We start from the raw sequence: 22,090 nt of genomic DNA on the forward strand, positions 1-22,090 counted from the left end.
GGCAGCAACTACTAATTTGCAAAAGGGGATCCTGTCTATGCTATGCAGTAGCAAAGATTACATGAGATCCACACGTGGAAACGGCTGTACACATGCTGGAGCAGCACTCATTTGGAAAGGCCGCACTCCCTGGCGTTTTCTCCCGGGACCTCCTCCACCCCACGGATTGCTCCTCGGGTTCCCAGTGCCCGGGCCCCAGGCCCACTAGGCCCCGCGCGAGAGCCGCCGTCCTCGTGTAGGCCAGCAGGTGGCGCCCGGGCTCCACGGCCGGAGTCGGGCAGCGCGGCTGGCGCCGCGGGAAGTCGCCTCCGAGAGGGGCCGCTGCGCCTCGGCTGCGGCTCCAGGGGTCCCGGGGCCAACGTCGCCAGCGGTGCCCGGCAGGGGCTCGAAAGGGCCCGGGCCGCCCCACAGTCCCGCCCGCACTGCTTCCGTCCGGGGACGCTCCCCAGGGCTGTCCGAGCGGACTACGCGCGGGTCCCCGTGGCTGGGGGGCGAGCGTGCGGCCGGCGTCTGCGCCTCTCCCGGAGGCGAGACGGGGGTCGGGTTGGGACCAGAGCGCGCTTCCCTCCCCGCCGCGCAGAGGTCGGCCGGGGCCGCGGCTGGCGACAGGTGGCGGGGACCTGGGGGCCAGGTCCGCGGGTAGCCTGCGACGGGGAAGACGCCCCTACGGCCCTCAGGGCTTCCTCCGGGTATGATGATCAACCACACGACCGCCCCGCGCTGGCCCCGGCAGAGCCCAGTCCCCGGCGCGGGTCCGCAGGGCGATCCGGGCGGCCGCGGCTCCACGGCCCCCGCCCTCCTCCAGCGCCAGCGCCCGCGGGGAGCGATCGGGGGTCAGGGCGGGGAGACGCGCGGACTCCTCGGTGGCGCCGCCCGAACACCTGTTCCGCCCCAGGTGAGCTGCTGCCCCGCCCGGATCCCTTCCTCCCCCGGTTCGCGTCCACCTGGGACCCGCCTTCTAGAGCCTCCCAGCCCACCTCGCGCCCCGGGACCGAAAACGCAGACCAGTCTTGAGCACGTGGCCACCCGCGGTCTTTGGCTTGGAAAGGCTTCTGCCCGCTGCCTCTTCCTTCCAGTCCAGGGCGGCCGTCAAGGCTGAGGGCGATTGAAAAGTCCGGGAAAATGCGCCCGGCCCAGCCCCGTCTCCGGAGGCCTGGAGGTGGGTGGTGTGGGGGGGGGGCTACAGGTGTGGACGCAGGCGAAGCCAAGGAGGCATCAGGAGCCCGGGGCCAGGTGACAGCTTAGTTCCCTGGGCAAACAGTAACCCTCGGGTGTTTCTGCCTTCCCTTAAACCTGAAATCATGTTCTGAATTCTGTACAGCCTCTTTTCTTCTCCTGATTAACTTTCATTTACTCCAGAGAAGCGTCTTAACGCCCACTCAGACAGGTAGTGCTTCCACACTCCCAGACTCAACTCATTCTTGGCTTTAAACTCAGCCCTGAGGCACAGAACCAAGCTTTCTCTTAAGGACTCAGAGGCACTTCTGTGCTCAAAGCCTCCCCAGTCCCTGTCAACTCAGCCCTCTGCCTTACCACACATCTGATAAGATTCTCTGTACACAAGTAAAGGCTTCAGGGGTGCTGCTGGTGGGGGGATGGAGAAGGGGATAAAGAAAACAATATGTGTGTGTGGGGGGGGGGGGGGGGGCCGAGAGGGGGAGACAGAGAGAAAAGAGCTAGTGAATGCCAGAGATCTTAAAAACCACTCGGAATTCAGGTATTGACTTCAGACATGTTTTATTATAATCTTATACAGTCTACATAAATTTGAACTTGTATTTATTTGGGTTCAGTTATAACATAGCATAATAAAAATCAAAGCACTGGTCCTCTGAAATAAAGCAGGCAATCACCATTCAATAAACACACTTGATTTATTTTGTATAAAAGGGTTAATTTACAACTAAACTTTTATAAAAAGTTTAGCATGAATAAGTACATCATTACACTTTTGAATGCAGAAATAGACATCTCTGCCACTATACAAGAAAACTCTAATTAAAGAGTTCACAAGGTTTCACTCAAATAGATATATTTATATATAAATATATACACAGCATTCAGTAGGCTTGTGTCAAAAAGGTAATTTCTGACCAAAAGACTTCATTTAAGTGACTGAATACTGGATCCTTCTGGTATTCACGCTCCACCTTTGAAAAAAGGCAAAGTCTGCTTAGATTGGGCAATTCCTTGTGATTTTAACGTTTTCGCTCCCCATGGTGGGAATAGTATATAAAGAAAACCTTCCAACTGCAGAAAGGGCATTTAAAAGTCTTTTTCATAAATAACGAATATCACAGTCCAAGTAAGAGAACACCCTGGGAAGATGATCATTCTTAGTTTTCCTTCCATTTTTTTTTTCTTTTTAAAAAGGTCCATTCAACTTGTCCTCCTTGTGAAATGGTTGAAAAATAAGTTCAGCACTTAAAAGATTCCGTGAATTTGTTGTTGTTGTTGTTGTGCAAAGAATAAAAGAAATCATGAACACCTGCAGAAGAGTGGGGGAGAAAGGCATGTTTAAGAGAATGTAACCTAAGGGCAGAGGCGGGCGACTGGCGCCGGGAGGAAGCCACAGTTTGAACATTTAACCAAACACTCAAAGATTGGGCAAACCCTGGCGTCCAGATGCAACACACACACTCGCCTCGACAGCGCAAATTAAACATTAAAATAGCTGAGACTCAAGGGAAAAACTTCCCAACCCAATCTCCTATTTGGATCTCCAACAGCAGTGCTACAGGCGCCAGTCTGCTTCTTGTAACAATTATTTGATTGAAAACAGCCCTTTAGTTAACAGATAGGGAAGTCTGGGATCCCACATCACAGGGTTGAAGGCACAGGGTAGCAATCCTCAACTAGCCCAGAGAATCCCAGAGGACTATAGTTTTAGGGAAGGAGGATCACTATGGAATTTGTGGCGATAAGATTAATTACAGTGGAGGTTAGTACCTCATAGTACCAGAGGACTCGTAGGAAGAGCCAGGGCATTACATTTGCTACAAAGCCAATACACACGTTCCTCGGCCGCCTTCGTAGTAAGTTATTGGCATCATTTCCTTTTAAAGGAAAATGTTCTGTGATCTCGAGCACCCAAAGCAACAAGCTCCTTCATGTCTAGTGAGACAATGTAGTACGGGTAACACCGCGAAGTAAGCATGCATTTACCAAATCAGACATTTTATAGATACACAAGCAAAAACACATGCGCGCGCGCGCACACACACCGAGGGGCAGTTTACCCACGGGTGGCACAAGCAAACACTCACCGCTTATTCAGCCACACAGTGCTTTGCTGTCATTTGACATTAACTCAGAAGGGAATTCAGAAGCCTGGAAAGAAAGAGGATAAAGAGTACGAGGTTAAGACAATGTTAAGTAGAAAGGGTTTTTTTTTTTTTTTTGAAGTAGTCCACAGACCAGCAAGTTCCGTTAAACACGTTTATGGTAACAATTCAGATTTAAAGACAGACGCATTAACATGTCAGAACTTACTAGCAATTTCACGCACAGCTCAATCTACAGCAGATTCTGAAGAAAATAAAGTTAAATAGCTCATGCGAAAGTCACCATCTGGGCTACGGATCTCCTAGTGACAGCCCAGACGACCGCGGGAGTGTGCGGCGGCGGGGCGGGGACCCCGGAGGAGGTCTTACCTGCAAGGACAGGATGCTGATATCCGTGTTGAGGGTGGTCAGCGGCGTCCTGGACGCCTGGTTCTGCCCGGGTCTCTGGTGATGCAGGCTGACAATAGTGGGATGCGAGTCCAGGGCGATCTGCAGGTCCAAGATGTAGTCGATGACGTGCTGCAGGATTTCCATCTTGCTCACCTTCTTGTTCTGGGGGATGCTGGGCACCAGCTCCTTGAGCTTGGAGTAGCAGTCGTTCATGTTGTATAGCAGGCTCATCGGGTCGTCCACCGGGGTTTTGCTCCGGGAGATGCCCAGGCTGTGGTCCGACAGGCTGTTTTTCCTAACGGACCTCACGGGACTGAAGGCTTTCATGCTGACCGCGAGGGAAGACGAGACCGGGAGGGAGCTGGCTGCCCTGAAGCTCAGGCCGCCGCTGCCGCCTGCTGAGCTAGCTGCGCTTGGCACCGGACTCGGCTCAGAATGAAGCCCGAGCCCGGCGGGGCGGCTTTTATCCGCACTCGCCGGGGCCACACGCTCGAGCTTCCCTTCGTCCCCATTGGCGGAAGGTGGCACGTCTATCAAGACGAGCGGGCGCTTCCATTGGTGGGCGCGGGCGCGGGGCGTGGGCTTGGTTCTTCCGCGTTCGCAGCCAATCCCCGCGGGGTGGGCGGGGCGCGAGCCCAGCTGGGGTGGTAAATAGAGTACAGTACAGTAAGTGCGGGGCTGGCGGGGAGCGGGGAGCGGGGAGCGGGGAGCGGGGAGCGGGGAGCGGGGAGCGGGGAGCGGCGGGCGGGGAGCGGGGAGCGGCGGGCGGGGGGCGGGGAGCGGGGAGCGGCGGGCGGGGAGCGGGGAGCGGCGGGCGGGGAGCGGCGGGCGGGGAGGAGGGAGGCGGGAGGAGGGAGAGGAGGAGGGAGGAGAGAGAGAGAAGGGAAGATGGGGGAGGGGAAGGGGGAGGGGAAGGAGGAGGGAGAAGGGGGCAGACCCTGGGCGCCTAAATATGCATTCTTAATTCTAATTCCAAGCGCGCGGCGGGACCCTTGCCCTGGGGGTGTTCCCAGACCAAGCCCTACACACCTTGGAGCTGTCCGCAGCTCTAAAATCACAGCTACACGGGCGAGTTCAGCACCGCAGGGGGGAAGCCACAGTTCACTGCAACCCATCGGAGGGAGAGCGTGAGGAAAGATAGAAAGCATTTCAGAAGAAAGTGAAAACGCAAATTAGGTTGTCACTGAAGAGTCACGTTTGTAGAGTTCGTCTCTTCAGATAAGGAAAAGTTATGTTAACACAAACAAACCACCCACGCACGCATTCGACGACAGGCTTAGTGTGGGCTTTTGCAACCCGGAGCAGCGCGGGAGACATTACTGTAAACTCAAGAAAATGAGTACTTATTGGAAACCATGCCCAACCTCACCGGTCGCTAAGGAGCTCTCACAGGCAGGGCGCTTTCAGGGTTCCTTTTCAAGAAGGAGGCAGGGCTATTATAATGATCGTATTAATCGGAAATAATTAGGAGAATTTGCATATTGAAACTACATTTACATACACTGCCCTTGAAAGGCTGCCGGTCTGTGCCCTTCCGTGTAGGTGGCAAAGTAATGTGATTAATTATGCACTAATTGTGATTTCTGATGTTACATTCCAACACCTAGAGGAGTTCCAAAGCTTTGTGACAGATAGGTGGCCCTAGCCATTGATAGACATCTTCACACTAAGGAAAAAAAAAATATTGTCATATATGAGGTTTGGAATCTTTTCAGCACAGTACTGAATACGGGTTCAAGGTTTTTTTTTTTTTTGGCTGAAAATCTTTAAGAACTCGTTCTTTCAGTCTAAGTTTTAAAAAGTTTGCAGCTATTTACTCAAATACCTTAATTTTCACATAATTGTAGCTTATCTAGAATTCTGTTTTGACCAGTCTGTCAGTTTCTTGTTTTTGAAAATATTTGCTCCAGAAAACAATGAACTAGAAAACTCCAGGAAAGGCAATATTCAAATCTTATTTACTTTCTGCCTCAATCTCTACCTCCTTTGCATTTCAGAAAGCGGAAGGGGCAGGCCTAGAGGCTGAAAGAAAAGCTCGATAATGGGGAAACAGTGTTTTTTCCTTCAATTAATGATTAATTTCTCAGCTGGTGGGGCCAGCAGTCTCTGACCGTCACGTGACAGCTATGCGCCCCATGACGCCTCTCCAGGGAGGCAGAGTGGGTGGCACTGAGGTGGAGCTCACCTTCCTGAAATTCAGCCCCCTCAGTTTGGAGGAAGGAGGTAAACTGTTTCCTGTCCAGCCAGAAGTTTGCGGAGGGCCTTCCCAAGGCCAGGCAATGCTGCCTGCGACTCTGTCCCTGACAGCGTTGGACGCACCGTATCTCTTCTGATATTAAGTCTGGAAGTGATTTACTATCCGAGTCCTCCCACAGTTCGAGCCTTTTGATGTACTTTGTGTGCATGTGTTTCTGTCACATACGTGCCACAGTGGAACAGATTTTGTTTTGACACTATTTTGGTTCATGATGTTATACTTTGACTATTTTACAATAATAGCCAATGTAAACAAACATCTTTGGGATTCTCAAATTATTACTTATGATTCTTGGACATTGCAGCTCTTCGATACTGACGCATTCCTAGCTTTTTCCAAGGACACCGTATGTTAACATCCGTGCCAGCCTCATTATCCCCACAGCCAGGCTCTGGGCTGGGCGGTAATGAGCATTGTGCGGTTTCACTTTACACTTTGCAAAGTTGATTAAGGCAGTGCCTTCTCCCATGATCATTTTTGTACCCTGATGTAGTAAAATGGCTAAATATGGTGAAAGTTTTCTGGTGTTTCTTTCTTTAGCTGCCATGTCAGAGTCCAGTCTGCCTGGCTGTGCTGAATTCGATTCTATTGGCACACTACCCAGTTTTACATTCATTTAAAGATCATTTAAAGGGGATTACGAAGCTGTATAAGTTAATGATTTAAACAAGGCCTAAGTTACTAGTGTGTTTCAGCACGCCCAATATGAAATCACCTTAAAAATTGCTTTCGTGGGGGAAAATCGTGTCGGAGCATTTTCGAAGTGGGTTTAAAAGCAAGTCAAAATCTGTCAATTGGTGGCTTGGGTGGGTTTGCATTTGAGGCCTCCAAAGTTCAAACGGCCCCAGCTAGAGGGAGGGCTAGATCCGCGGGCGGTGGGAAGGTGTGCAGGGCTTCCGCTGGTGGGTGTTGGTGCGGTCCCCCTCGACTCCCCACCGGGACGCCCCCACCCCGTGGCAGCGACAGACCGGCCCGTAAGGTCCCCCAGCCTGGCTCCAGGACTCACTCACTCCGCCTCTAGGGCAGGCCCCGCGGCGGCTCTCGCGTCCGGGCCCCTCGCGGTAATCAGAAGCAGCTCCGGGCCGGGAGCTCCGCGCTGGCCAGGCCGCCTTTGCCACCCCCGCGTGATGCGCCGGGGGGCGGGAGGAGCCTGCGGGGGCGGGGGGCGCGTCTCAAGGTCCTCCCTGCACATCTGGCGCAATGGGGAGCGTTCGCCTTTCTTTCCCGGGTTTTGTTCTCACAGCTGTGTCCATTCCGCCCGTGACCCCGCGAGTGATCCCTGACAGGTGATGAATTGGCGGCGGCGGCGGCGGCGGCGCGCGGGCCAGGCCGCGGCGGGGCCGGAGCCGGAGCCCCGGAGCAGACTCTCTGGCGCCAGGCGCGTGACGCCGCCCATTCACGCCGCCCTGCAGCCTTGTCCTCGCGGCGCCGCTCAGGCGGCTGCCATGGCAACCGCGCCGTCACTCAGCGCGCGCGCCCAGCTGATCAATGCCTGCGAGGCCCGGCAGTCCCAGGCTCGCCCAGGCCCGGCCGCCGGCCCGCGCGCACCTGCAGCCGCTGCACGTCTTAAGTTTCGAGTGATTTGGGGAAGGAAAGAGGACAGAGAAGAAAAGAAAAGGGCTCGGGGGGGGGGGGGGGGCGGGTGAGGGGCGGAGGAGAGGACGAAGGAAAAAAGCCGGGAGATGGAGAAGAAAGAAATCTTCCTTTTGCAAAAGGAGGCATAATGTGGCTTAGAGGTTGCCAAAGCAAAAGGTTTTGCTTTATTTTGTTTTTGCAACCGAGGCGTTCAGGGTGGGGCTGGAGCGAGGGAAGGGTGGATGGGGAGAAGGTCACTGTCTTAGCACATGGCGAGATTTGTTTACTCCTTTGGATTATTTCGGTTTCTCGCCGAATGGCTTTGATCCTGGATTCCTAAAAATACCTTTGAAAGATTGAAAGACTCGCCCCGCCCTCCCAACCTCCACACCTTCTTACTGCCTAACTCCTCGGAACCCTCGGAGGTTGCGCATAAACAATTTTTTCTTCCAGAACGGTCCCCCTCTCCGCCCTGGGGGAGCCGGGAGGATGTGCAGCCCCAGTCCTCCTGCTCGGCGGAGCCTCGCGCGCGCAGAGCCTAGCGCGATTCGCGCCCTCATTACCACTACAAAGCGCGGGCCAGACCAATCCCCTTTCTAATGCACCATTTTCGACTGAGAACATCAAGAGGCCAGAAACTTCCAAGTCAGCTTGCAGACGCAGACGCCTCCTGGGGTCCTGGCTTTAAGAACCAGATGCCAACATTCCTGGACAGTTTATGGCATCCGGATCCCTCAAGGGTGCTCATCTGCAGTTGAGAGTGTTAGTAGCAATTATTTATCTGTCCTGGAGAGGAGTTCCTGAACATAAATGTCCTCTGTTGGCCCTAAAGCTGGGGGCGGAGGCTGTGTGTTGTGGGGTGGGGGTTGGGGGGCCGAATGTTCCCGGTCCTGTTATCTGGTTTAGCAGCATTTGTTGTGGTTTTCGAGGAAACGGCATTTGGATTACATAAGGATTCAAGTTTTTGCTGTACTTGTTTATTTAATACCTTGGCAAGAGGGAGCCCTTACCCTGAAACCAGATAACCGATTTTGGGTTTAAAACACAGCCTTAGATGAAGGGCCACTCGAGGGGAAGAAAATGAGCAAAGCCACAAAAAGCAAACAAGGGAATGTTTATTTTTCTCTTTTTGGATATTTTTGAAGACCTGCCTAACCTCTTACACTTCTTGTCGCATACAGCTAATAAATGGCATTAATAAAGCGTTTCAGCGACTACCATGGCTTAACAGTGGCTCCTCCCCTGCCCTGCCACCATTCAGGCTGTAATTCCTTCCAGGATTCCCGCACCATCCTGTGTGCCCAGAGCTCTCTAGAGCACCAGGTAGAACTCCGTGCTAAATCCAATTGCTTGCAATCTTCTGATCCCCTTTTAGGGAGATCACTTTTCAGCTTGGTTCAAAGAAAGCAAAGTTTGGGAAGTTTGGCGGAGGGGCCGACTTAACTACGGGCACTGCAAATATTTTGTTACAAATGCTGTGAAGTGCCCCGATTTGTGGCTGCGTTAGCTTTCACAAAGGATTTTCCTGTGTCTTTTGTTCCGATCACCACATTAAAAGAGAAAATTAACTTGAGTGAGAGATAAGGTCTTGGAAAACAATCTTGGGCCGCCCGCGAGCTGGCGGGAGCGGGGCTGGCGTCGCCTTGTCTGCGCCGCCCCGCGGCGCGAGTCTTGGGGTCCGGCCACCGCAGGGAGCCTAGGTCATGCAGGGATCCCCCCCTCCATCCGCTGTGCACCCCCGCGCCACAGCGCAGCACCCAGGCCACCCCCCCCGCCCACCAGCGTCCGTGGGAATCCGCCCCAGCCAGCGACAAGGGCGGGCTTGTCCGGAATCAAACTGCATCTTAATATTATAATGCGGCACCAAAAGCAAAACCCGAGGCCCCGGCTTGCAGTCCCTAACAAGAAACACATTGTGTGCGCTTTTTCTTTTTTGGCTCAAGCCACGTTCGCGCGCCGGCCCCTCCGCAGCGAGCCAAGTCCATGACTTCAGTGAGGAGGAACCCGCCTGCCTCGCACCACGTGCGCTCCCAGCTGGGGCAGCCGCTCTGTGAGCCCTGTCTCGGTCCCTGGGACGGGCTAGGGCCTGGCCGGGACGCACTTGTCCTGGGCACAGGACAAGGGCTTTGGGGCACAGCCCTTTCTCGGCCGAGGAGGCAGGCGAACCGATCGCCCGGGCACTGGTGTTACCCAGGTGGCGCCAGCGCGAGTTGGCTGGTGGACAGATTTTTCAATAGTTTGAACTCCTTCTTCCCCTTGCCGCATCTTTAAGGCGTTTACTCCCAGATTCAGCCCTCTCCTCATAATAATGACAGTTTGCAGACTTTTCCTTTCCAGTTAGAGTGCGTGCGCGGGTCCTGCAAGACCCCAGCCGCGCGTCACCGCGAACCGTTCAGCGGGAGGGGCAGGACCTAAGGCTGCGTCTCCAGGAGGGAACGTGGAGACACCGCGGGCGGAGGGGACCTGGAGGAGCAGTCCTAGGCACGGGGCGAAGGATTTGCGCTCTAGCTGGTGGAGCGCACATCGCCCTGGTTAGCTCTGCGGTGGGTCCTGGGCTCTTACTGGCCTCTTCCTGCCTCCGCTGACATCAGGGCTTCTCCTGTTTAGTCCTAGGCCTGCCCTTCATCAGGACTCCGCAGAAAAGGATGGGTAAATTAAGGCATACATTTAATTTTAACCATCATGCCTGACTTTCTAGGATTCTGTGTGAAGAATAGAGAGACAGACGTTCCATTTCAAAGAAAAAAGAGCAACACGAAGGCCCTCTTTAAGGAGAGAGTAAACATTCACTTTAGGTAAAAAATAGTCTTTTACACGCCTGTGCACGGCACACCTCTTTTGCTGTTCACCTTGAGCCCAAGAGTTTGGAAAGGCTGCTCCCATTTCAGAGAGGAAGAAACGCAGGCACACGTGAATGACAGACTCCTCTGTGGTGGCCTAGACTCCAGCCAACACTTCCTAGGACAGCCTGCCATTGTGCAAAGGTGTGTAACCTTGACTCCAGGTGGAGCATTGATTACTCTTTTAACCTTGAAATGTATTCCACTCCTGGACAGCTGGATTGCCAAGAGCCAGGAATCTGTGAAAACAGTTTGTTCTCATTTTTCTTCCAAGTTAACACTGAATGACTGAGCCTGACCCTTTGTTAACTAAAGGTCAACTAACATCTTAGGACTTTTCAAACCTTAGTCTATGTAAGAAACCCACGTTTACACCCAGAGTTCTGTGGCCACCTGTATAAATTCTGATTGAGTAGGTTTGGTGAGCAGCCCAGGATATAGCATTTTAAGCAAGCATGGCGAGGAGATGCTGATGCCGGTGGTGCGGCGACCACAATTTGAGAAGCTTCAGATAAATAATTGGCCCCTTAAATGAGCCCTGGATAAATAATTGGCCTCTTAAATGAACCCTGCAGTAGGCAGACTGCTGGGTGAGAATGAGCCTACTTGGACCCTTTAAGGCAGCGGTCCCCAACCGTTTTGGCACCAGGAACCGGTTTCATGGAAGTCCATTTTTCCAATGGGGGGTTGGGAGAGGGTTGAGGGAGTGGGGCTGGGGGATGGGTGGTGGGTACTAGGGGTATAGTTTTGGGATGAAACTGTTCCACTTCAGATCATCAGGCATTAGATTCTCCTAAGGAGCCCACAGACTAGAACCCTGGCATGTGCAGTTCACCGTAGGGTTTGTGCTCCCATGAGAACTAACGCTGTGGCTGATCTGACAGGAGGCAGAGCTCAGGGAGTAATGCTCATTCACTGCTCACCTCCTGCTCTGCCTGGGATTCCTAACAGGTCACAGACCGGTACCAGCCCACTGCTTGGGGTTTTGGGGACGCCTGCTTTAAGAAACCAACGGTACACTCATTTCTAGAAATTCAAGAGAAGGAAAATCTGTTACACTTACCCGCATTTTCTCTTTTTCCTTTGTTCTTTTTTCCTTCCTGATATTCCATTAGTCTCCCTTTCATTAATTCCTGCTGTTTCAAGAGCATTTTTTGGACAGTCTTTTAGGGTAGGTGTGTTGGTGACATGTTCCCTTAGTTTTCCCGCATCTGAAGTCTTGTTCTTGCCTTCAGTTCTGCAGGATATTTTTGCTGGATATAGAATTTGGGGTTGACAGTGTTTTTTCCTTTTAGCACCTGACATTCTGTGGTGCTTTCTTCCTTCTATCAAGGTTTCTCATGACAAAATCTGATTTCTCATATGAAATCTGCTGTTATTTGAATTGCTTTTTCCCCAATGTAAGTAAGGTGTGGTTTCTCTCTCTTTGATTTGTCTTTCATTTTTGGAAGTTTGCCTATGATCTCTCTAGGCATGGATTTTCTTTAGGTTTATTCTGTTTGAGGTTCTCTAGACAGCTTCTTTTGCCAAACTTGGGAAATTTTCAACCATTATTTCTTCACATGCTTTTTCAGCCCTGCCCTTTTTCTCTTCTCTTTTCAGAACTCCAATGACACTAATGTTAGATCTTTTATTATAATCCCAGAGGTCCCTGAGACTATGTTAATATATTTTTTAAAAATCTGTTTTCTCTCTGTTGTTCAGTTGGGCAATTTCTGTTGTTCTGTCTTCAGGTTCACAGATGGTTTCCTCTGCCCTCTCCACTGTGCTTTCGAGTCCATTCAATGAGTTTTTACATTGGTTACTGTATTTTTCAGTTTTAAGATTTCCCTTTCATTCTTCTTTACATCTTCTGCTTCTTTACTGAGTTTTCTATTTTTTCATCTTTTTTTTGCCTGTTCATAATTGCTCATTAGAAGATTTTTCTGATGGCCCCTGCAGAGTCCTTGTCAGATTATTCCAACATCTGTGTCACCTCAGTGTTGGCAACTGTTGATTGTCTTTTCTCGTTCAAGTTGAGCTTTTCCTGGTTCTTGGAATGATGAATGATTTTTTTTTTCTTTTTTCTTGAAACCTGGGCGTTTTGGGGGTAATGTTATGATGTGGAGCTTATTTAAATCTTCTATTATAGTGGCCTTTGCTGCACAACCCTGGCTTGGGAGGAGGTGCTCTTCACGTGGCCTCCAATGACATTGTGGGATGGAGGCATCTTACCATTGGAAGGTGATGAATGTCGCAGTTCTTACTCAACCTTGACAACCTCAGTGGGGAGAGAGCAATGCCTGATTATCCCCTGGGTGGTGGATGGGGTGGGTGGGTGTTCAGGCTCCCAGGTAGCCTCTGCTGATGCTTATTGCTGACCTGCAGGGATGACTGTCTGCTCCCCACTGCACCTTCTCTGACACCATCCTGTTGTTCAGGGTGGCGTCTTCTGACAGCAGACTGAGGGGGGCCGTCTAGCTCTTCACTCCCCTTTGCTGATGGGGTTAGAGTTGGGGCCACAGTCTTTTCTGTGGCGTTTGGTTGAAGTGGGATGGTTATAGTCTAAAAGGTTTTGGTTTCTTGGCTTCTCTCTTACAGTCACCATGTAACAAATGCAGACATCTCTGAGATCACCATGCAGTGAGGAAGTCTAAGCTGGTGGCATGAAGAGGCCACATGGAAAGGGCTAAAAAAGGGGCCAGCCTCAGTCATCCCAGCTGAGCACCTGGCTGGGAATAAAAGAGGACTCCGTGGATGTCCAGCCCAGTAAGATGACCTCAGCCCCAGCCACCAACTGACCATGCACACAAGACATCGTGAGGCTGCCTGCTGGAGCCTGGCCAGTGGGACTGTAGAGTAACTCATTGTCGTAAGCCAATACTTCTGTGGGTGATTTGTTTCATAAAGTGGCCTCCAAAAGAGAAATTGGGGGTACAGAGTTTCTAGGTATAATCTTGTGCATTCATTATAGTTGTAATCATTGATAATTTATTTGTGTATTTTTCCTGAAAGTTTTATAACAACATGATTTATAGTGCATAAAATAAACATATCCCTACACCCAACAAACCTGCCTTTTTTTTTTTTTTTTTTTTTTTTGAGACAGGGTCTCACTCTGTTGCCCAGGCTGGAGTACAGTGGCATGATCATGGTTCACTGCAGCCTCAACCTTTTGGGCTCAAGCAATCCTCCTACTTCAGCCTCCCAAGTAGCTGGGGCTATGGGCATGTGTCACAGCACCCAGCTATTTATTTCTTTTTGAGACAGGGTTTCACTCCTGTCACCCAGGCTGGAGTGCAGTGGTGCGATAGCTCACTGCAACCTCTACCTCCTGGGCTCAAGCAATTCTGCTGCCTTAGTCCCCCGAGTAGCTGGGACTATAGGCACATGCCACTGCACCTGGCTAATTTTTGTATTTTTTTAGAGGCGAGGTTTCGTCATGGTGCCTTGGCTGTTCTTAAACTCCTGAGCTCAAGTGGTCCTCCTGCCTTGGTCTCCCAAAGTGTTGGGATTACAGATGTGAGCCACTGCATCTGGCTAATTTTTGTATTTTTTTGTAGAGATGGATTTTCACCATATTACCCGCTGGTCTCGAACTTCTGGGCTCAAGTCATCTGCCTGTCTCAGCCTCCCAAAGTGCTGGGATTACAGGCATCACTGCACCCCGCCTAAAAGTGCCTTAATTTTAAAAGAAATAAAGGTTTTATTTGATATATGTCTAGTATATTCTTAGGACTTTCTTTTAACCAATAAGAACCCCTACCAACTATCCCCCAAGATATAGAATTTATAACCCTGTGTGATGACTGTATGTTTTGAACCAAAACCAAGTATGATGAATGGTACCAGCTCAGGGGCCCTGGAGACACGAGGAAGCCTCACTGGTGAGAGGTGACTGCCTGTGGGCCGCACAGTTTCCTGGAAAGGCAGTGAGAGCATCTGGTACCTCCAGACACTGCAGAAACAGTGTCACAGAAACATCCCAGAGGTGTCACTTCTCTTTATCAAGATTTTAAAGTGATTTCAACATTAAAAAACAACAACAACAACAATGTAAAGAATTTGAGTGTGGAGTGATGATCATGCTTCCAGGTTAGGATCAGGCTTTTTCTCCCATTGTCTTGTTGATTTAAGGTGCAGGAACTCCTGGGATGGTGTTGCCCAGTGACACAATCCCAGTGTGGCCATTTCTGATCCCGAGAAAGCAGTCAGGAGTGGGTGGATGCAGTTACAGTTCATCAAGTCCTGCTAGTTCAAGTCATGAGTCCTGAATTCTCCAGGAGGAGCCACTAAAGAAATGCAGAAGCAGGCAATCCTCGCAATAAAGTGGGATGAGGTTCTTTGGTTGCTGCCGTTACGGGGGTGGGGTGCATGTTGGGGCCTGGGGGGTGAGGCTGAGGGCTCCCCCAGTCTGTCCCTCCCTGAGCCTGAGCTCTTGGTTCCCACCCAGTCCTTTGTTTCTTTCGTCTCTGGGAGCACCTGCACCCCTGGTTTGCAGCGTGTCCTAGGGTGAGTCACCATGAGCCCCAGGTTCCCATGTGTAAAGGATGGGCAGCGCTCCCTCACCTGCTTCTGCACTAAGCCCTTACAGAGCCCTCAGACGGAGACTGCTGCTTTCATATCTTGCAGGCCAGCAAACTGCCAGTGTGAAGGATGCCCAGGTAACCTGCCCATGCCAGAACGGCCAGGAGATGGTGGAACCAGAATCTAAGCCCACGCCCATCTGACCTCAAAGTCTGTGCTCCTGATGTTTGCACCGAGTCGCCTCCTAAGACTTGCTGAAACTGGATCACATCCATTTACCCATCTCTGAGAGAAATGCAAGCTTTAAAAAAGGAAATATTTACTATGGATATTTTACAATAGTTCCAAAACATGAAAGTTTTAAATAAGATATTCTTAACCATCCTCACCACATCTTCAGGTTCCCTTACAGCCACTGTGTTTTGACGATTGCCCATTAGAAAAAAAGACTATGCTTTCTGTAGGTTTTAAAGGAATGGTGGTGAAATAGGGAGCATTCCCTGAGCAGATCCTGCCTGCGGGCACACCTCTGAGCATTGGACCAGGCGAGAAGAGCCCATGTGTTGGCTGCTTTGGGATCCCAGCACTGCCAATGGCAGGTGGGCTGTGACCCAGGGAGAGAACTTAGCCTTTTGCATTCTCTTGCCCCATTTGAAAATGGAGACGATAGTGGCGCCCCGCTCAGTGTTATTTTGAGGATTCGAATGTATCTCAGACGTAGTACCTGGAAAAATATAAGTGCTCAGTAAATACGGTTGCCAGATAAAATGCAGGAAACCTATTTAAATTTAAGTTTTGGCTGGACAATGAATAGAATAATTTTTCTTAGTATGAGTATCTCCTTATATTTCATCTGCTAAATTTAGCAACCTCCTCAGTAAACGATCACTACAATTGCAGAAACGCCTTTTGACAGATATAGTAAATCTGTAAAGAAATAGGAACTTGCATTTATTTTTACTAAGCTCTGACTGGTTAAGATAACTGGGCAAGAGAAGATATCTTCGACTAAACTTGCAGCACATAGAGTATAGAGATTCAAATTTGAAGTCCTATAGGACTAGAATGGCCAGAGGTGAACTGTAGCGAGCTTATCTAAAGAGGACCAATTTCAAAAGTTCCTCAGAGACTTAAATGGGCCCACAGACCCCTCCTGTGTCTTTGCATAAACCAGCTCGTTATATCAGTTATAAGTTGATTTCCAGAGAAATGTACCCTGGAGGTCCCTCTCCCACTTGAAATAGGACTGGCCAATCCAGATGTCCCCCAGGCGATGTTGGCTCAAATGGAGCTCCATAAATTGGAGAATCTGTTCAAGAAAACAAGCAAAAGTATTTGTGACTGAGTTAGCTAATGCCAGCTGGTATCTTGAACAAACCCAGATCTCTAACATGCTAGTTTATTTCGTAGTGTAAAATGTGTGTTACTGATGGGCAGACAGCTCTCATTCAAGCAGTGACAGATGTAAGCTCTTCCCATTTTTGTGGCCCCATTGTATTCGGCATGTGGCTTCCAAGTTGCCTGGGATCATCTCCACCCAGACTAAGGAAGAGGAAAGAGCTTGGACAACTGCACTTGGCTGGTTTTTATGGATCAGGCAAGGAATTGGCTCCAACACATTAGCTCACATTCCATTGGTTAGAACTGGGTTTCTCAACTATTAGTACAGGGTGAGTGTAGGGTTTTGGCACCATGGGCATTTGAGCTGGCCAAAGGCTAATCAGAGTTAGAACAAAGCCACAAAGCCTGTGAATGGTGTTTATTGTTGTGAGGAGCTGTCTTGTGCATTGTGGAATGTTCAGCAGGATGCTCTCTGGCCTCAGAGACTCACTAGATTCCCATAGAACTCTCCTCTCTCCTCCAGTTGTGACAACCACAGTTGCCTCCTCTCCAGACATTGCTAGATGTCCCCGGGAGGCAAAATTGTCCTGGTTGAGAACCACTGTGTTAGAACTCGGTCACATGGCCACACCTAACTGCAAGGGAGGGGGCTGGAAGATCTAGACGAATAGTATGCCAGGAAGAAAATAAAACTGATTTAGAGGCTGCTGGCCAGTTGCTTTCAGTGACCTTCAGCATACTTATTCCTCTGCAGCTGTCAGGACACTCGAGCCTGTTTCTGAGATGTTTCCTGTGTGAGGGGACATAGTGACTACTGGAGGGGTGACATGTTGAACTTGGGTAGGGTGAAGAGGATTGGAAACCACCATCATGTTTGGAAGCATTGAATGTTTATGACTATTTGAATAGTTGTGACAAGGGTACAGTGAAGGAGGAAGTAACCATTTTTGAATACCCTTTTACAATTTGCAAAGCACTTTTAAAGGTAAGAGTGAGTTCCTAGACCATATTAGGGTGAGAATGGACATTGTTGGCTGCCATATCATTGGGCAGGGGCTTTGAGATTTTTGTCTTCAGAAGGCAGATTAGATTTGGAGTAGAAGGAGAAATGTAAAGACCTGGTATCTGAGTGTGTTTGCAGAGGGGAATTGTCGTTTGGAAGCACAAGAAAGGGAATGGCCCGTTGGCACATATGGTACATTGTGTTTTCATATAATTATACCTGAATGAAAGCAAGAGGAAACGTGTAGGAAGCTGTTTACATAGTCCTTTTAATAATGTTTACATGAGTTAATGAACATGCAAACGTATCTGATGAAAACATGTCAGTAGTGAAACAGCCTTGTGAAGAATCAGATCTTACCTCAGGCTGGAAAAAAGGACTGGTTTTCCAAGCTCACAAATTGCAGCCAGTGTGAATAGTAGCACAAATGACTGTGAGCTTTAAGCCATCCATCCATCCATCCATCCCTTCATCCATCACTCCATCCAGCCATCCGTCCCTTCATCAATCCATCCATCCCTTCATCCATCCATCCATCCATCCTTCCTTCCATTCATCCCTTCATCCATCCGTCCATCCATCCATCCATCCACTCATTCATCCCTTCATCCATCCATCCATCCATCCTTCCTTCCTTCCATTCATCCCTTCATCCATCCGTCCATCCATCCATCCATCCATCCACCCATCCATCCATCCATTCCTTCATCAACTCATCCCTTCATCCATCATCTACCATTCATTCACCCCTTCATCCATCCATTCATTTATCCATCCATCCATTTACTTCCATCCATCCCTTTATCCATCCATTCACCCATTCATCCCTTTATCCATCTCTCCATTCCTCCATCCATCCATCCATTTACTCTTCATCCCTTCATCCATTTTTCCATCCATTCATCCATTCATCTTTTCATCCATCCATCCATTGATCCATCCATCCATCCATTGCTCCATCCAACCATCCATCCATCCATTCGTCCCTTCATCCATCCATCCATTCATCCCATCATCCATCGATCACTTCATCCATCCATCCTTCCATCCTTCCATCCTTCCATCCATTCTTCCATTCATTCATCCATGTGTTCAGCAAGTATTTACTGAATGCCTATTATGTGCCAAGCACTCTCCTCAGAACTTAGGAAATACCAGGAAACAAAATCAACAACAATCCCTCACCACCTGGATATTACGTTTTGATGGGAAGAGACAAAGAAATAAAATTGGTGAGTGAATCACATAGGTTATTAGAAGGTGATAAAGGTGTAGGTGATAAAGGAGAAGTGCCAGGAGCAAGGATTGGGTACAGTTGTGAATAAGGTGGCCCCACTAGGTTGCACTGAGAAGATGACATTTGCACAGAGACTTGAAGAAAGCAAGGAGAGAACATGACTGTACCTGGGGAACAGCATTTGTGGAAGAGGGAACAGCCAGTGTAAAAGTTCCAAGGCATGAGTGCCTGGTACATACACGGAACATCGAGGCCAGGGTGGCAGAAACGTGGTGAGTCCAGGAAGGGAATAGGAAATAAGTGTAGGAAGGTGTACAGTGGGGTGGTGTGGGGGTGGAATTGTGGCAGCCAGATGGTGTTGGCATAAGGCCTCTTGGCCCTTGTTAGGACTTGGTTTACCATGGCGCAACACATCCATGAGATTGGCAAAAATTAAAAAGTCTGACAACAGAAAATCTGGTAATCTGGTGAGGATGTGGAGCAGTGGGAATTCTCCAATACTGCCAGGGGGCATGGGCATCAATCCCACCACACTGGAATGCAAAGGGGCATTCTGAGTAGAACTGAAGATGTGCCCATCCTTGACCCCACAGTTCCAGCCATGGGCATGCGAATGAATGTGCACACGTGTTGACTGCGGCATTTGTTTGTAATTATGAAAACATCTAAGTTTCCATCTATGGGAGAGGGGATAATGTGGGAGTGCCCTACAGTGGAGTTCTAGAGAGCAGTAAAAATAAATGGACTAGAGCTGCACACGTCAAAATGGATGAAGATAAAAGACATAAGGATGGGAGAAGACCACCTGGCCACAGAAGTATATGTCCAATATGATGCTGGTGTATCCAGAGTGTTCAAGCAAACAACACAACACTACTCATTGTTTCCAACGTGAGTATGAAAGTATGGAGCAGTGCGGAGGGCCAGGAGTGCTGAATCCAGATGGTTACTTCTCCAGGCGGGGGCCGAGGACCAGGGCTGGAGGTTTACTCCAGGAGCTTCAGTGGTGCATGCTGAATGTGCTGTTTCTTGGGCTGGGGGACAGAGATGTGCATGCTGTTATACACTCTATATTGAAATGATTATATAACAATATACTAATTTATCATGTAATAAATTTGACCAGAAAAAAACAACTGTTCTGTGGCTGCTTCCGTGACTGGATTTCACGTTGTAGGTTTCTAAGCAGAGAGTCCAAGGAAAACCAAAGGAGCGGCGGAAGGATAAGCCTCCCGGGTGTTCTGGGAGTGAGAGAACCGAAGGGGCGGCGGAAGGATAAGCCTCCCGGGTGTTCTGGGAGTGTCCCTTTACTTGGGCTCCTCTGTTAGAGTCGAGAAAACCTGGGACTTGTGACAACTGGAGTCAACCTGGGATCCTGGCACCAAATGCCAGCAGAAACAATCCTGCCCCCCTTGGAAGATGAGATGAGGTTCTTTCTGGAACATGAGTGCAGTTCGAGAGCTTCAGGTAGAAAGCCCAGTCGTCCTTACCCTGCGTGGCCCACCCAGGATCACGAATGGGGTCAGCCTCAGGGAGCTATGAGCCTGGTGTCTGAGACACAGCTTGGACCTTTGTACTGCTGGAAGCACAGGGAATCCTGAGGGTTGATCAACTCCCCAGCAAAGACAAACTGGCATGCTCGTCAGTGTGAGAACAAAGCTACAAGACCTAGGAGTGGCATTTTGCAGATCTGCTGTTTTTCAAAAAAACTTGTGCTTGAATGTGTATAACATAAAATTTACCATTTAAGCCGTGTGTGTGTGTGTGTGTGTGTGTGTGTGTGTGTGTGTGTTTGAGATGGTGTCTCGCTCTGTGGCCCGGCTGCAGTGCAGTAGCTCACTGCAACCTCCACCTCCCAGGTTCGAGCGATTCTCCTGCCTCAGCCTCCCGAGTAGCTGGGATTACAGGCACCAGCCACTACACCCAGCTAATTTTTTCTATTTTTGGTAGAGATGGGGTTTCGCCATGTTGGCTAGGCTGGTCTCGAACGCCTGACCTCGTGATCCACCTGCCTCAGCCTCCCAAAGTGCTGGGATCACAGGCATGAACCACCACGCATGGCCCATTTAAGCCATTTTTAAATGGACAATCAGTGGCATTAAGTGCATTCACGTTGTGCCACCATCACCATCATCCACCTCTGGAACTTTTTCATCTTCCCCAATGGAAACTCTGCCCATTAAACAGCCACTCCCCATTCCCCTCCCCGCAGCCCCTGGCAACCACCCTTCTACTTCCTGTCTCCACGAACGTGACTACTCTAGGTACCACATATAAGCAGAATCATACAGGATTTGTCCTTTTGTATCAGATCTGGGGTTCGTATGCTGAAGGAAACTGCCTGTAAACTCTTCTGTGTGAGTGGAGAAAGGACCTGTGTTTTGAGTGTCAAAGGAGTTTCTGCCCCAAGAGGACTTAGAGTTACCAGGGTGAATCCTTGACTTTTTGGAGGAACGTGTCAGAAGATGTGCTCACTCACATCCCTGAATTCATGGATATTGCCAATGTGAGAATGGCAAACCCGGGGCCCGAGGGTGGCCGCTCTTCACGCAGGCCTGGTGGGGCCTTACTGCTGCTCAGAATCCTTTTTTTTTTTTTTTTTTTGAGATGGAGTCTCGCTCTGTTGCCCAGGCTGGAGTGCAGTGGTGTGGTCTCGGCTCACTGCAAGCTTGGCCTCCCGGGTTCACACCATTCTCCTGCCTCAGCCTCCCCCACCTGAGTAGCTGGGACTACAGGCACCTGCCACCATGACCGGCTAATTTTTTGTAATTTTTAGTAGAGATGGGGTTTCACCATGTTAGCCAGGATGGTCTCAATCTCCTGACCTCATGATCCACCCGGCTCGGCCTCCCAAAGTGCTGGGATTACAGGCGTGAGCCCCCGCGCCCGGCCCACAATCCTTCTTAACACAGTGTGCGGGCAGCCACAGCCACCTGATAGGCCCTGTGGAGGAAACATTTGCCATCTGTGGTCTGTGGCATGTCAGTTACTTTGAAAACTGGAGGTAACACAGTCTGAAGCATTTACATGACTTCTTTGTGCCCTTAAGGTAAGTCAGCGGATGTGTGACAAGTGCTTGGAACCTCCCCGGCTGGGGGCTCCCTTGCCTAAAGACCAGCTCCTCCCCACGCCATGCCTGTCTTCCAGAGCCCGTGACTCCAGCTCTCATTCCATGAAGACGACACACTCCATTTCTCCTGGATGTTTTTTTTTTGTTGTTGTTTATTTGCTTGTTTTGAGACAGGGTCTTGCTGTGTCACTAAGGCTGGAGTGCAGTGGTGCAATCATAGCTCACTGCAGCCTCAGCTTCCTGAGCTCAAGTGATCCTCCTGCCTCGACCTCCCAAAGTGCTGGAATTACTCTAGCCTCTCCTGGGTCTTTGAAGTCTGTGCCTGCACAGGGCTGATGCTCAGCTAACCTGAAGTTTTCTCGGCAGTGTGAGTAGTTTTTCACTCTCCCCTCGAGTGGTGATGCTAAGTCCCCTTCATGGAGTTTGCTGTTCATTTCTCTGCTTACAGGGATTAGAACTTGATAGCAAAGAGTAGGAGGGCATCAGGCACTGGCTGGGCCGGCAAAAGGTGTGCATTTAGCCCTGAGCACGCCCTGAGGAAGCAGCTGTGCTTCGGGCTCCGTGTGACGTGAGGAAGAAGCTGAGAG

General features: G+C 50.0%; 1 protein-coding gene and 1 long non-coding RNA gene across 7 annotated transcripts; one reads left to right on the forward strand and one right to left on the reverse strand.

Annotated features, from left to right (window-relative positions):
* Positions 1–1,720: 1,720 nt before the first annotated feature.
* On the reverse strand, positions 1,721–7,331 carry ID2 (inhibitor of DNA binding 2). Of its 4 annotated transcripts, none has more exons than XM_003308873.7 (5): positions 5,860–7,331; positions 4,704–4,778; positions 3,654–4,313; positions 3,267–3,330; positions 1,721–2,488 (listed from the first exon to the last, which is right to left on the reverse strand). In XM_003308873.7, exons 3-4 carry the CDS (start codon positions 3,999–4,001, stop codon positions 3,274–3,276), a joined length of 405 nt encoding a protein of 134 aa, XP_003308921.2. In that variant the 5' UTR covers positions 4,002–4,313; positions 4,704–4,778; positions 5,860–7,331; the 3' UTR covers positions 1,721–2,488; positions 3,267–3,273. The 4 variants fall into 4 exon arrangements, with proteins under 4 accessions (XP_003308921.2, XP_063645392.1, XP_063645393.1 ...); XM_063789322.1 differs by having other exon boundaries at positions 6,938–7,321; XM_063789323.1 differs by having other exon boundaries at positions 6,942–7,057.
* On the forward strand, positions 4,305–19,559 carry LOC107972292 (uncharacterized). 3 transcript variants are annotated; one of them, XR_010149199.1, is made up of 5 exons: positions 4,306–4,340; positions 10,205–10,490; positions 12,478–12,569; positions 12,927–13,197; positions 14,958–19,559. It is a non-coding gene; the product is annotated as an uncharacterized LOC107972292 (long non-coding RNA). The 3 variants fall into 3 exon arrangements; XR_008546176.2 differs by lacking the exon at positions 10,205–10,490 and having other exon boundaries at positions 4,305–4,340; XR_008546175.2 differs by lacking the exons at positions 4,306–4,340; positions 14,958–19,559 and adding an exon at positions 7,960–8,268 and having other exon boundaries at positions 12,927–13,280.
* The last annotated feature ends 2,531 nt before the right edge of the window (positions 19,560–22,090 follow it).

Source organism: Pan troglodytes, chromosome 12, assembly GCF_028858775.2.
Source record: "Pan troglodytes isolate AG18354 chromosome 12, NHGRI_mPanTro3-v2.0_pri, whole genome shotgun sequence".
Classification (NCBI taxonomy): Eukaryota; Metazoa; Chordata; class Mammalia; order Primates; family Hominidae; genus Pan; species Pan troglodytes.